A 13,565-nucleotide genomic window follows, 5' to 3' on the forward strand; every position below is an offset into this window, starting at 1 on the left:
TGCGGGACACCGAGCAGCCCCCCCAGAACCGATGGGATGCTCCACCTTGGGGTGCCTGAGCCAAAGCAGCCTCCCCCATGGACCCCTTCTCTTTGGGCAGCAGCACCCAAAGCTCATCCTCGCCATCGCAGGGGATGGGAGAGGCACCCGCTGGGTTCAGGCTGGTGATGCAGCCCCTGCCGCACCAAGCGGGTGCACAGGCAGGGACATATCCCCACAGGCAGCAGCAGGTCAGGGCGTGCAGGCGGGGGGGTGCCCAGGCATGGCAGCATCGTCCCCGCCTGAGCCAGAGCCGCTTTCCAGCCCCACCGGCTCATCCGGCTCCCCCTGCACCAGCACTCCCTGAGCTGCACATGAGGTTTACATCTCTATTTACATATATGAGGTTATACATGTTGGAGGCCCGGGCAGCAGCAAGCTGGGGCGGTGAGCACATCCAAGCCCAGCTCCTGTGGGCAGGAGATTAAAAGCAAGCAAATCCCAATTTTTTGTTAAAGAAGGAGGGGGAATTAGACCTGGTTCTGGGATCAAGGGGGTCTGAAGCCCAAGCCCCACAGTATGGGAAGGCAGCAGCAGCTGAACACCCCTGAAGGCAGGGGTTTTAGGGACTGTGAACAAGAGGAAGGATGAGACAGGGACAGGTTTGTGGTTGCTCAGGGGGCCTTGTGCCTGCCCCAGCCTCTGTCCCCCCACCAGGGGCGTTGTGCCCATAGGGATGGCTTCACCTCTGGTTGCCATGGCAGGGCCGGACCTGTGGCCAAGTGGACAAGCTCTCCCCTAAACCCGCAGCTCCCGGAGGCAGGGGATGAAGCCCCCATCACCTCCTCATCGCAAACACAAAATGCCACATCCAGAGGGGCAGGAGGGAGGGAACGTGCCACGAGCGCCTGGCAGCACCGGGATGAGCCTTGTGACTCTCACCCAAGCTGCCCCAGGGGAGACTTCCCTGCAGAGCTTTTGAAACAAGACAGCGCCCAATGGGTTTGGCTTGGTCCAGGCAGATTTGGCCATTTCTCTCCAGGCACAAAGGGCACCCACGCTCTTGGTCAGCCGGGCCCCTCAGTGCCGGAGGGTTGAGACAGGCATAAGGCGTAATCTCCCCGTCCTTCCCCTCCAGCTTTGCACCATAGAGACCCATGTACAGCCCCAGCAACCCTTCTGCCCAGCACCCAGTCCCCCCTGGGTATAGATGGGGGACAGGCGCTCAGCAACCCGCATGCCTTGGCCCCATCCCACTCTGGAAGCAAGCAAAGAGGCTCCCAGCAGCGTCTTTTCCTGGGGGTTAATCATTGATTGTGGCCAGTAATAAATATTTCAGCAGGGATTTGCACGCAAGCTCCGAGATAACAGCAGTGGGAGGAAGGATGGGTCCTGTGTGCCTGGCTTCACTGCCGCCTCTCCTGCACAGAGCTACACAAGTCCTTCTGCTTCTTGGAGGAAGCGTATTTGTTCTTGTGTGTTGGAAGCTCTTCAGGATGTGGCAAACCTCAGGAAAGCCCTTCCCAAGGGCTGCGGTCTCAGGATGCTCCACGCTGGAGATGTCCTCCCAGGAGGAGGAGTTCAGCCCTGCAGTGCCTTAAGAAACACGGAATGTGGCAAACGCAGCGCTCACGCTATTGCACTGGGCAAGAACTAATGAAGGCAGTTAACCATGGACCCATCTGCAGAGCTTTCTTGCTTGTGTAGCCACCACTTACCTTGCAGAGAGAAAGCAGAAATGGGTGGAAACGGGGGGGTGGGGGGTGCCTCCAGTCATCCCTGCAGCGACTGGGGGGACACTGGGTCCCATAGTGCCATGAACGTTGATCCTGGCCATGCCAAGCTCAGCCAACTCCTGCGCTGGAAGAGACAGACAAGACTGAAGCAATAAGCTCAGGCCTGGGTCAGACCTTGCCACTGTCCTCCTGCCCCTGACCTGAAGCTGTGTCCCCTCCTCAGAGACATCAGGAACATCCAAGGGGCTGCAGGAGAGGGGTTCCTCTATATAGAGGAGCCAAATACATGCCTGCATCAACCCAAGGATGCTGGAAATGAGAAAACTCAGCTTCAGAGTGTGCTGGGTCCTGCCTGTGGCTTGTGCAGCAGGAGGATCCCCAACAAACGGTCCCAATGATGCAGCCTGGACCAGAGCAGTACAGGGGGATGCTTCAAGCACCCGATGAAACCTCCCCAGCCAGCAAAATCACAGCAATGTAGCGTAAAGGCACCTAAGAGGGACCCAGTGCAGTCCCAGAGCAGACACTGACCATGGTGAAACGTGCTCTAGAACATGTCACCCCACCTCTGAGCCACATCGGTGGCATCACTGATGTTTCCCTATCAGTGCAATGAGGGTAACAATAGAGCTACCGGATTAAGGAGGGCTCTGGAGGTGACAAACACACCCCGCTCTTCATTAGCCCGCAGCAGTTACCCAACAGCCTGGGCTGAGATTGTTTCCAGAGCTGCCTCAGAGGACCCAGTTTCCCCTTTCCGAGGGTCACCAGCAGGAATTAGGCACCCGAATCCTAAACGCAGCTTTGCGGGGCTCAGTGGCAGAGCAGGATGAGGTGCCCCCCTCCCCAGGGCCACCCTCTGGTCCCCCATATCCCTCCCGACAAGGGCAGTCCATCAGTGCCTGCAGTTTCACAGAGCCCTGCTGAGCTGAAGCAGCAGGGAATGATTCCAAGCACCTTCTTTTCCTGGGGATCTGGCAGAGGTGCAGCTTTTCCTAAGCACTGGGCACCCTTTTCCCCATCAGATCTCCTTCCGGGCCTGAAACACAAAAGAGAAATAGGGATACCCGCTAATTCACACATGCACCCCCCCATCCGGCATCACTGCGTCCTGCAAACTCAAGGGCTCGCACTCTTGAAAGCACCAGCATTAAGCCTATAATTATCAGGTGATTTAGGAATTTGCCCCCGGAACAGGGCTACGGGAAAACACTGCTCTGGTGAGTGTTAAATCTACTCGGTGGGGGAGAAGGAAGGAGCTGTTTAATCAAGTTAAAAGGACAGTTTCGGGGTGGGTCTGGGGCTGTTTGGCCACATGGGACTTCATCAATGGGGCCAGCGGGAAACAAAGCCGGGAGGGGAAACAAAGACTCCATCCCTGTCCTCCCTCCTGCCATGGCCGGCCCCACAAGCACCCCCACCAGGGACAACCCCTGCACTGGGCTCAGCCGCCATGGAAGGAGGGGGAACAAATCACTTCTTGTTTCCCTGCTTCCAGACGTTGTCGCTTTCGGATCTCACCCCGAGCGCGCACCGGGCGCAGGCTTTGACTCGGGAAAACTCCAAAAACAAAAGTGAAAATGATCCTGCCGGCCTGAAGCCCTGGGCCCAGCACTGGGATCTGCTGGAATCCCAGCGCCCTGCACCGCTCCGCTCCCCACCTCGCTGCATGGGCATCGCATAGGGATTCCTTCCTGTTTAACACAGGGGATGCTGCCCTGAGCCCCCTTCCCGCGGGTGCAGACCCCATTGCCAGGCAATTTCCAAAATCCCCTGGGTCCTCCTGGCCTGGCAAACATACCCTGAGCACCAAATCCATCCCATTTCCCAAAATCCCTGTTTATTTCCCCTTTTTCCCCTCCTCGCACACAGTTGCGTGCTGGTTTCCCATCGGAACGCTGCTCACGGCTGCTGGAAGCATCTCCGCACCACTCTTTAGTTTCAGGGGACCACTGTTTTGTTTCAAAGACCAAGCGGTCACCCCAAAGGTAACCCGGCTTGTGGGGGGGGGGGTGGTTCTGGCATGGCCTGACCGAGCAGGGAATTGCTCAAAGTTCCAGGGATTAAAGCAAGAAGGAGCAGCCCAGGTTGTTCGCAGCTCTCTGGTTACAGCCATTCGCTGCTGCTGCAGAATAAATAACGAGGGTTATTAATAACAACGAGCCTCTGCCAGGGACAGAAACCAAATTCCTCGCCAGGCCCACAGCAAAGGGGAGAAGCCCAAGTGTGGCCATGGGCAGGGCTGGGGTTGCTGCTGACAGATGGTACCCTGGCACCTCCAAATGCAGGGGAACACCGATTTGGGTTAAAGAGATACTCAGGGTCTGCACTCACCCCCCTATCTGGGTGCAAGGCACTCAGGTGAAGGAGATCCATCACCATTCCCGAGTTGGGGACCTGGAGCCAGGCTCAGCTCTGGTGCAAGCAGGGCGATGCCGGCCCTTTGTGCAGGCATTTTTAAACAGGTCAGGCTCTCACAGGGGTGGTTTTTCCCCCTTCTTTGCTTTCAGTTTTTAATCATTCCGAAGGGACAGTGCCTTGATTGTGCTTTGGGCAGGGGAATTTGCAGGGGATTTGAAAAAGCCAAGCGAAAATCAGCAAAACCAGTGCCACGAGCCCGGCTCCGTTGATCTGTTCCTTTTCGCACCGCAAACCTTCCCCACTGAAGCAGTTTTGCACACGCAGGTATTGATGCTCCCAAGTTTCCCAGTTTTAAAGGTGCTTTTCCTTTTCATTAATAAAAACTTGCCTGAAACCCAAATCCAGCTTCAGGCAGTTTAAAGTTCAGCTCCTAACTTCAGATTTCACGTCGGGATAGTCAAAAGCACCTAAACTGGAGCTTCCATTAAATCTGTGATTGGAGTTTCTGCAGGAGCTTGGGGAAAAGTCTCGATGCTGAGAGGACATCTGGATTTCCGTGTATCCACCCAGAAACACTCCATGAGACCCCCAGTGCACGCTTTGGAAAACCCTGCCCCTGACACAATGGTGTTTCAGGGTACTTACCTGGAGAGCTGATCCCAGCTCCTACTCCAGACCGACCTAAACCGCTCTCAAACCAGATCACAGGAATTCACAATAAAGCTCTTTCACTGCAGACCAACCCCACCATCTGCTTAAACCCCAGGGAGAGCCCCTGGGCTGCTCACCAGCTCCTAAACCCCCTCTGTGCTCAGCGGGCAGCACTTCCACACCAGCCTCCTATGGTGCTGCAGTACAAAACCACACTAAATACCACACCACCACCCCGCCAGGCCTGGGAGGCCCTAGGGATGCAGCCCCCACCTCCAGTAGCCTACAGACGGGGACCGGAGGCTTTTTTGGTGTGTGTGTAATGAGGCTTAACCCGGCGGGGATGCAGCGAAAGGGAAGAGCATCATGCTTCACCCATGGGTGCTGGAGCCGGTGCGTGGCGCAGCCCCTCCGGAGACCCGAATCCCTCGCCCCAGCCTCAAACAGCGCTGTCCGCTCTGCCGGGGGCGTTCAGCACCCAAGGGTACCCGTGCCCCCCGCATGGCACCGCCAGGAGCATCCCCGGCTGAGATGGGGGGGGGTTCTCCTCCCTTCGCCGCCGGCGCTGCCTCCATTCCCCCCCCGGGGGGGGACCCTCCGCCGGCCCCGGGGCTCGGGGCGGGGGAGCAGCCGCCGCCCGCCCGCCGCAGCCCTTTGAACGGACCTATCGGTCCCGGCCCCGCCGCCGCCCGCCCCCGGCCGTGATGCAGCCGGGCTCCTCCTCCCCCCGCTCCGCAAGGGCTGGAAGCTCCCCTTAGCCTGGTTGCCCTTATTTAATTTCGAGTGTGATTTTGCTATTTTTAGCAGCTGGATCCCCTCCAGTAAGGCTGGGAGCTCGCTCCTTTTTTTTTCCCCCCTCTTTCTCCCCCCTTTCCGCCCCCCCCCCTCCCTTTTCCCTATTTTCCTTTTTTTTTCCTCGTTCCTGCAAATGATTTTGATCCAGCTTCCTTCCTCCTGGAGCATTCCCCCCCCCCCCCCCCCGCTTTATTATTTATATAAATAAGAGGGGGGCCTGGCTGAGCCGTGGATGCGTGTGCGAGTCGCAGCCTCTCTCTCTGCCTTCTCCTTTCAGATCCGCATTTGCGAGCAGCAGCAGCCGCCGCCGGGAGGGGGGGGGGTGGTTTAATTCTCTTCACAACACAGACACGCCAGGACAAAAAAAATAACCCCTAAAAACACCAAACCTCCCCCCAAAAACCCACCCCAAGCACCCGGCTCCGGGATCAAGCTGACTGTGAGTGCCGGCCTTCCTCTTTCCTTTCTGCTCCGGGGGGTGCGGGGAGGGCCGGGGGGTGGTTGGGAGGGGGGGAGAGCCGGGTTCTGCTCCCCCCCCCTCCCTCCCTCCGCATGCTGTGCACGATCGCCCCCGGTTTGCTTGGTATGTGCAAGGACGCGTGTGTGCGTGCGGCCGCCCGGCTCCGCAATGCCTCTCGCTATTATTGTTGTTATTAATTATCGGTATTAATAGTGCGATGCACCTGGCTGTGCGGGGGGGGGGGGGGGGGAATGTGGGGGTCCCCTGCGCTCCGCTACTTTTGGCTCCACTTGCGCGGTACCGGTGATGCGCGGCCGCGGCCCCCGCCCGGGCTCGCAGCGTGCGCGGGGCCGTGCAAGGTGCGCGGCGCGGGGTCGGGACCGGGACCGTGCGAGGGGCCGGGCGCACGGGGACGCGCACGGACGCGCGCACACACACACACACACACACACACACACACACACACACACGCACGCGGGTCCGGGCGAAGTTGCGGTGCTGGGGGCTCAACCCCAACCCCGCACGGTGCCCACGCTGCGGGACCTTGGGGCCGCGCAGCCCGCACCCAGCCCTCCATGGTTGTGGGGGGGGGCGGTGGAATGTGACCCAGGGCTGGCTCCACCCGGGGCTTTATTATACCCCGCAGGACAGGGGCTTCACAAAGCGTGTGATGGTGCCCTTCCTGCCTCTTTTCTTTCTCCCCCACCTCCCTCCTTCCTTTCTTTTATCACTTCCTTTTATTATGCATGCCCAGGAAGGAAGGGGGGGGGGTGACTTTCCTTAATAGCAGGCCAGGGGGGGGCTTCAAAGCAGCCCCATGGAGGGTTTGTCTAATGAGGAGCCGCGCACATCCCTTCCCAGCCCTCGCACCCCTGCCGAACAGGCTCTTCAACTTCTGCTCCACTATTCCTTCCCCTCCTCCCTCTCCCGTCCTCCCTCTGCCAGGAGGTGCGGCCGGGATCCTTCTCCAGCTGCAATCGGGCTGGATTTCCTGGGCGTGAAGAGATTTCTGCTTTTTTCCCTTTAAGATCTAAGCCACCGCCTGTCTCCTGCCTCTCCTGGGCTGGTTTGTTTAATCTAAGAGTAGGTGGCAGGAGCAGGAGCGGGGGATTTATGGGGTTATTTGCACAGAGCAGCGTAAGCCAGCGCGGGCGGGCTGGGGGAGGCAGGAGCAGGCCCAGGGGCAGCGAGGAGCATCGCTCCGAGGGACCAGGTTGGCTCTTTTGCAACCCAACCCATGCTTGTGCAAGAGGTGGCAGCTGAGGACGGCCCAGCTCCTGTCGTGGAGCACACACTGGGGCTGGGGAATGAGAGTCCGATGGCTCCCCATCCATAGGGATAGAGAGGGGAGGAGTTTTACTTCCCCCAACTCCATCGATCCAGAGGCAGATGTAGCCCCTCCACCTCCAAGCCCTGCACAGATTTATCCCTCCCGGCCTCGAGGAGCCTGGCAGCCCCCTGCCCTCCTCTCCGGCTGATTCCTCCCTGTGTGGAAAGGTTTCTCTCTCAGCTGCTTCCTTTCCTCCATGGCAACACTGCTGCTCCCTCCCTCCTTCCCTCCCTCCCATACGGCTTCGATGCACATGAGCGGGGCTGGAACTGCTTCCCGCACTGTGTCCGGCACCATCCGCAAGCTCGGGATGCACCCAGGGCCAGGCAGGTGCTACCGAGCTGGGGCCACCCTCGGGTGCTGGCTGGGAAGGTGCTGGGGTGGGAGTGGGGAGCATCCCCCAGCTCCATCCTCATCCCCCTTTACTGAAGCAGGGCAAGGAGCCCTCAGCCCCCGGGGCTGATTTCAGCCCTGGAGCCCATGGGGGCAGCTTGGAGGTGGCAGAGGGATGGGATGTGCACATCCTTTCCCCAGCACCAACTGTGGCAGCGGGCTCCGGCTCGGGGGCCATTCCCGGGGGGAAAAGGTCCCCTCAGCATCCCCGTCTGGAGCCACTGCGTGGGGCCGTGTCTGTCCCAGCACAGAGCAGTGGGGGCTGTACTGGGCCCATCTGTTTCCAGCTTCGGGAGAGGGTACGGCGCAGCTCGGAAGCTGTGTTTCCTCTAACAAAGATTGACTTCAAAAGAGACAAACCCGTCCCAGCCCCTGCTCAAAAGGCGTTTTTCTGCCCCAAATCTAAACCATCCTTCTCTTTTCTTGTCTAAGAGACCCCTCGAAGGGCTCCGGGCTGCTCTGAGTAATGCTTTCGGGGTGGTTACACGGCAGCGTGGTTTCTGTCTCTCTGTTGTTGTTGTTTTGCACTCGTGAGTCACTTTCAGAGGGGAGCAGGAGCTGACGCCTGGTTTCTAACACGCCTCGAAGGTCTGAGCCTGGCTCCTGGCACTGCACATCCCGCCCGTGCCCGCTCCAGCCACCCCCATGAGGCTCAGCATCCCCTGGGATGGGGGGGGGTCAGCACCCTGGCTGCCCCCCGCAACCCTGTTCTCTCCGGTAGCGCTGTCCCAGCTGCTCTAATGCGGCCCAAATTGAAACCAGTTGCTCAGCGGGGGTTATTAACCCCGTAGGCAGAGATAGGGAGAGTGCCTCTGTCTTCGCATGCAGAGCATCCCTGGGGAGAGGTGGCTCGGGGGGGTTGCTCCGTCCGTCCCAGAGCAAAGCTGTGATTGTTCTCCCAGGCAGCTCCAAGCCCCATGCTTATGGGCAGCGAGGTGTTTCCATTGGGAATCATCACATCACCCCCCCAAGCAGGTGCCCCCCCCCCCGCCCCAAATGGCCACAGTCTCCCAACCAAGGAGCGGAGTGGGTGCCCTGCCCTCCGGATCACCATTAAGAACCAGGGCTGTGGTCGCAATCCTGCTCCCTTCCAGCCTGGAGCCCAACCTCCTGGCTCCTGCGCTAGGAGCTGGGTGTGGATCTGGCCCCGCGGCTCTGGAAGAGCAGGTTTTCCCTATGCCCTGGGGGAGCGTCGAAGTGGAGGGGGGGAAGATGGAGCCTTTCCCCCTGTGGGATTTCCCTATGAGCAAGGAAAGACATCCAGCCCTTCGGAACATTCACAGGGAAGGGACCCAGTGTCCCTTGGACAAGGGACCAGCTTGGGGGGCCCTTGTCCTTAAACCCAGCAGGGTGGGGGTGCAGTGGGGCTGGATGTGGGGCCCTAGGACCCCCATGGGGATGCCCAGAGGCCCCGTGCCACCATTCACCTTTTTCCAACTTGCCTTCACCAACAGCAGGTCTGGGATTTCAAAAGACTCCAGATTGAATCCGCTTTCCTCCTTTCTGGAAAGCGAATGGGCTCTGCAGGAATGGGCAGAGCTGCTGCTCCCCACATGCCTGCTGGGGACCCCAGGAGCTGCCCTAGCACTGATTGATGCAGCGGGTGTTGTGCCATGGGATGCACAGCAGGCACCAAGGGCCTGTTTGCAGGAGGGACATGTCGGGGCGGTTTTGCAGCAGCAGGAGGGATGGGCTTTGCCTGCTTTGTGTTTCTGGGGCACAAAAGTCCTGCGCCCCTCGGTGTGGTAGGGCTGAATGGGTTCAAAAATACAGGTGGGGTCTCTTCTAGGCATAGCTTTTAGTGATGCTTTTGGTTTCTCCACCGTGGGTTGGTCCATGCAGGGAGAGGAGCAGGATGCAGGCAAGCCTCTGGGAAGGGATGGAATAAGGTAGAAGCTGCTCTTTTCAGCTGCATGATAATTCTAAGAGGCGTTATTAGAGGGGGGACCCTGGTCCTTGTCACTTCCTGTCTGTGCTGATACCCCACTGCCATCCCCATCCCTACAGAGGGACCAGGAGGTGGCTGCAGGGGGCCGAGCATCCTTACCTGGGGGGTAGCAGGGACAGGGCATGGCTGTAACTCAACGGGAGGCTCCGGCTGCTCCACTCATCCCTCTGTGCCCTCAGTGCCTGCTTGCTTCGGGGTGAGGGCCGGAGGGAACAGCGTGGGCCAGCGTGGTCAAACCATCACTGACCAAGCTTCTTCCCCCTCCTGCTCCTCACCGCTGCTGGAAGGACCATGAGCGAATCCAGCGCCAAATCCAGCCAGCCCCTGGCTTCCAAAGGGGAGAAGGACGTGTCGGAGAAGAGGGGCCGGGGGCGACCCAGGAAGAAGCCGCAGGTATGTGGGGTTCCCTGGAAGGTGGGGATGGACCCCAATGGGCAGCGATGCCCTCGGGGCCAGGCACCCCCATGTTACAGGGCAGCAATAAACATCCCCCCGCTTGCACCCCAAAGCAGCATCCCCCGGACAGGGATGGGGATGCCTGCAATGAGCCCCCATCACCTCCCTTTGGGCAGCTCCTTCTGCTGTTCAGAACCCTCCCAAGGGGTTTGACACCCCTTTAGCTCTATAACATCCCATTGCTCCTGGCCAGGGAAGGGCTTGAGGCCTCCCCTTGCTCCACCTCAGCCTGAACCTGCCTTTGCAGACGAGCTAATTAAAGCCCCATTAGCAAAAGCTGCTCAGAGGGATAAGATGCTGCTGGAGCCTTTACAGTGCCAACTCCTCCTCCAGTCCCCTCCCAGGGGCAGGGGGGGGCTTGGGGCACGTTTTCCTGCCTGGCAGGTTCCCTTTGCCAGGCAGCAGCATCAGCACCAAGCTGTGGTCCGGGGCTGAGGAACCAGCCAGGACCATGGGCTAAGCCACTCTGCTAATGCCAGGTGGGATGGGTCATGTATGAGCCCGGGTGAAGGACACGCAGCAGCCTGAGCACCAATCCCAGTGCAGCCAGTGCTCCCAGTACCACGTGCAAGAGCATCTCTGCTGCGGAGAATGGGACTCCAAGCCTGAAGCATCCCAGGGCGTCCTGGTGCATCCCAGGGTATCCTGGCGCACTGGGAGCCACTCGGGGCACGCATCCCTGCCCGGGGACCCCCATCCACAGTGACCCCCCCTCTGCTCTCCCTCCAGCAGGAGCCCAGTGAGGCCCCGACCCCCAAGAGACCCCGCGGACGGCCGAAGGGCAGTAAAAACAAGGCCACCCCGAAAGGCAGGGTAGGTGCTGGGGATGGGTGATGCTCCAGCCAAGCTCTGGTTTGAGCTCAATTACAAACAATTTGGGGCAGATCTATCGCTGGGGGGGGGGGGGTGGTGGTGGCTCTGACCCCCAGGGAAGGGGAGGGGGGGCCAGGAACTGTGCGTGTCAGGATGAGGACACCAGCGAGGAACCTGTTTGCAAAACAGGCGACTCACATCCTGCGCCCACCCCGTGAGTCATGGGGGGGGGGTCCTGCCTGCGGGCCGGGACGTGCCATTGGGGTGATGAATCTGGCAGTCATTGGGTGGGAGGAAGGGGACCCGCACCCTCCCTCCCCCTCCAGCAGCATCCTGGGGATGAGGGACCAGCCCCAGCTTGCCCCAAACGTCTCTTTTTTGCCCCCAATTTGCTCAGAAAGCCGCAGTCACACCAGGGAGGAAACCTCGAGGACGACCCAAAAAGTCGGTGAGTGGGGTTTTCCCTTCCTCCTCCACGCTGGAAGGGCGCCTGGCCCTTTGCGTGTGCAGCAGCCCCCCTCTGTGCATCATGGTCACCTCGGATTTTGTGCTTTCCTCCCTTAATTTCACCCCCCCTCCCCTTAGTTTACAGTCCCATGGGATGCAGCAGGCACCCACAAGTGCCACCCAGACAGCTGAGAGCAGGTTTCATCTCCCTTCCCCACGTGCACATCCCATTGTCCCCAGCCCCGTGCCACATCCCCGTGGACAACTCGGACACCCAGCAGCATCCTGGCTGTGATGCTGCTCCGCCCCACGTGAGGTTTTGCCCCTTTTCCCACTTTAATTGCTTGTGGAAGGCAAAAGGGCTGACACCAACCGGGGCTGGTTGCATCCGGGGGTCTCCTGGCCCGGTGACACAGAACCAGGGGCTGTTTTGGGGCCCCCAGGGTGGGACCGAGCCCATCCCATGCCCAGGACACCGTGAGCTGCTGCTCCATGAAGGCAGCGGGGCCGGCGCTGACTCATGCTCACACTCGCCCTGACTCAGCACCACGTGCGGATGCTCACGGCCACCCCGGGGCACTTGGGGACGGGGCAGCGTCACATCGGGATGTGGGGCTCCCTCCTCGCACTGAGCCCACCTCGGGGGGGGGGCGCGGTTCTTACCTGGGATTTAACGACCGGCAATGGTCAGACCCGGAGCAAAGGGCAGTGCCCCGGTCCAGGAGGAGGATGCTGGTGCCTCCCTCTTCGCACAAGGGATGCGATGTGGCCGGGGAGCCCTTCATCCACGGATGACGGGGGGGTGCCTGCAGCCCCTGACCGTGCTCCCTCGCCTCGCAGCAGCAGGATGAAGAGGAGGTGAACATTTCCCAGGAGTCATCCGAGGAGGAGCAGTGAAACCTCCGGAACCGGCGCTACCTCATTGCCTGATCGATGGTCCCGTGTCCCCGGCGGCCGGGGGACAGGGATGGGGAGAAACCCACGGCGCGGCCCTGGCTTTGTCCTCCTCCCTCCTCCGCTCCCTCCTCACCCTCAGACAACGGCAGCACTGGAAAATGGCCCAACCCGGGTGGCCCCCACAGACCCCTACCCTGGGGGGGGCACCGGTCCCAGTTCCCCTCTCTCCCCGGTGCTGGGTTATGGGGCAGCCCCATCGGCAAAGGGGGTGCCTGGCAGAGAGCTGGGGCTGGGACCCCCTGCCTTTGCTGCCCCCCCAGTGCAGTGATCTCACCCATCCAAAGCGGGCGCTGGGCTTTGCCCGGGGGACCCTGCAGGGAAGGGATGAGGGGGTCAGCGAAGGCGAGCACCCCCCCATGGATCAGACCTTAGCCCCGGCCCGCTGCTACCCCAGGCAAACCTCCCCTTGTGCCCCCCCCCAAGTCCTGGGCAACTGCTCCATGTGTGTGGGAGCAGCACCCGCAGCGCTGCTGGGGCTCGGTGCCCATCCCCGGGGGTCCCAAGTGGGGCCAGCTCAGGGCAGCCCCTTCCCCATCGGTTCTGTTATAAACAGAGAATTGTTTTTTAGTACTCGTTTTGGGGTTGTTTTCCTTTCATTCACAACTACCTCTGGATATTTAAGTTCCTCTCTGCACTCACACACGTGCTGCTGCTGCGCCGGGGCATCGCTGCCTCCGCGGTTCCTTTCTCGGGGTGTCGCTGGGGGCCGGGGGGTGTTTTTGGTTTGGTTTTTTTTCCCCTTCCCCTTTGTTTTCTTTTTGGGCTGCTTTTCGTTTGTTTTCATTATTTGCTGATTTTACAGCCGAGGTTTTTGTTCTGCTGCTCCCCGGGCCAGCGGCTGCGGCGGGATGGGGACCGCGGGATGCTCCCCCTCCGCACCGCTCCCTGCACAGCGGCTGCAGCGGGACCGGAGGTCGGTGCCGGGCGGCCCCGGTGGGGGACAACTGGGGTTTGGTTGGTTTGGTCTTTTCCTTTTGGGTTCACTGTTAACGACCTTTTGGGTTCCTCTTTGCAGTTACTTGAATAAAACATTTTATGGACGTTTTGACGCCTCTGCCCTGGTCCATGCACACAGGCACGAGCGGGTGCTCCACAAGGAACCTTCTCCACAGGACCTTGATGGTACCATCCTCCAAGGGATGGATGGGAGCTGCCAATGGGAACAGAAACAGGCAAAACCTTGCCCCCCCCCCCCCACCCCAGCACCTTTATACAACCAAACCAAGCCATGATGCTGCT

The 13,565-nt window shown here is 60.1% G+C and overlaps 1 protein-coding gene across 5 annotated transcripts; it reads left to right on the forward strand.

Moving 5' to 3' along the window:
• Nucleotides 1-5,458: 5,458 nt before the first annotated feature.
• Nucleotides 5,459-13,366, forward strand: HMGA1 (high mobility group AT-hook 1). Of its 5 annotated transcripts, none has more exons than XM_065698454.1 (6): nt 5,459-5,548; nt 5,800-5,961; nt 9,941-10,046; nt 10,839-10,922; nt 11,320-11,370; nt 12,210-13,366. In XM_065698454.1, the coding sequence occupies exons 3-6, from the start codon at nt 9,945-9,947 to the stop codon at nt 12,264-12,266; spliced, it is 294 nt and encodes a 97-aa protein (XP_065554526.1). In that variant the 5' UTR covers nt 5,459-5,548; nt 5,800-5,961; nt 9,941-9,944; the 3' UTR covers nt 12,267-13,366. The 5 variants fall into 5 exon arrangements, with proteins under 5 accessions (XP_065554526.1, XP_065554529.1, XP_065554528.1 ...); XM_065698457.1 differs by having other exon boundaries at nt 12,213-13,366; XM_065698456.1 differs by having other exon boundaries at nt 10,842-10,922.
• Nucleotides 13,367-13,565: the final 199 nt, after the last annotated feature.

This window comes from Lathamus discolor, chromosome 19 (assembly GCF_037157495.1).
Source record: "Lathamus discolor isolate bLatDis1 chromosome 19, bLatDis1.hap1, whole genome shotgun sequence".
Lineage (NCBI taxonomy): Eukaryota > Metazoa > Chordata > Aves > Psittaciformes > Psittacidae > Lathamus > Lathamus discolor.

What these genes read in the sequence shown, in the direction of transcription:
- HMGA1 (XM_065698454.1), top strand. Translation starts at nt 9,945, where the DNA reads ATGAGCGAATCCAGCGCCAAATCCAGCCAGCCCCTGGCTTCCAAAGGG. An exon ending in GACCCAGGAAGAAGCCGCAG is followed by an intron (nt 10,047 to 10,838) that starts GTATGTGGGGTT and finishes CTCTCCCTCCAG; the next exon opens with CAGGAGCCCAGTGAGGCCCC. An exon ending in GAGGACGACCCAAAAAGTCG is followed by an intron (nt 11,371 to 12,209) that starts GTGAGTGGGGTT and finishes CTCGCCTCGCAG; the next exon opens with CAGCAGGATGAAGAGGAGGT.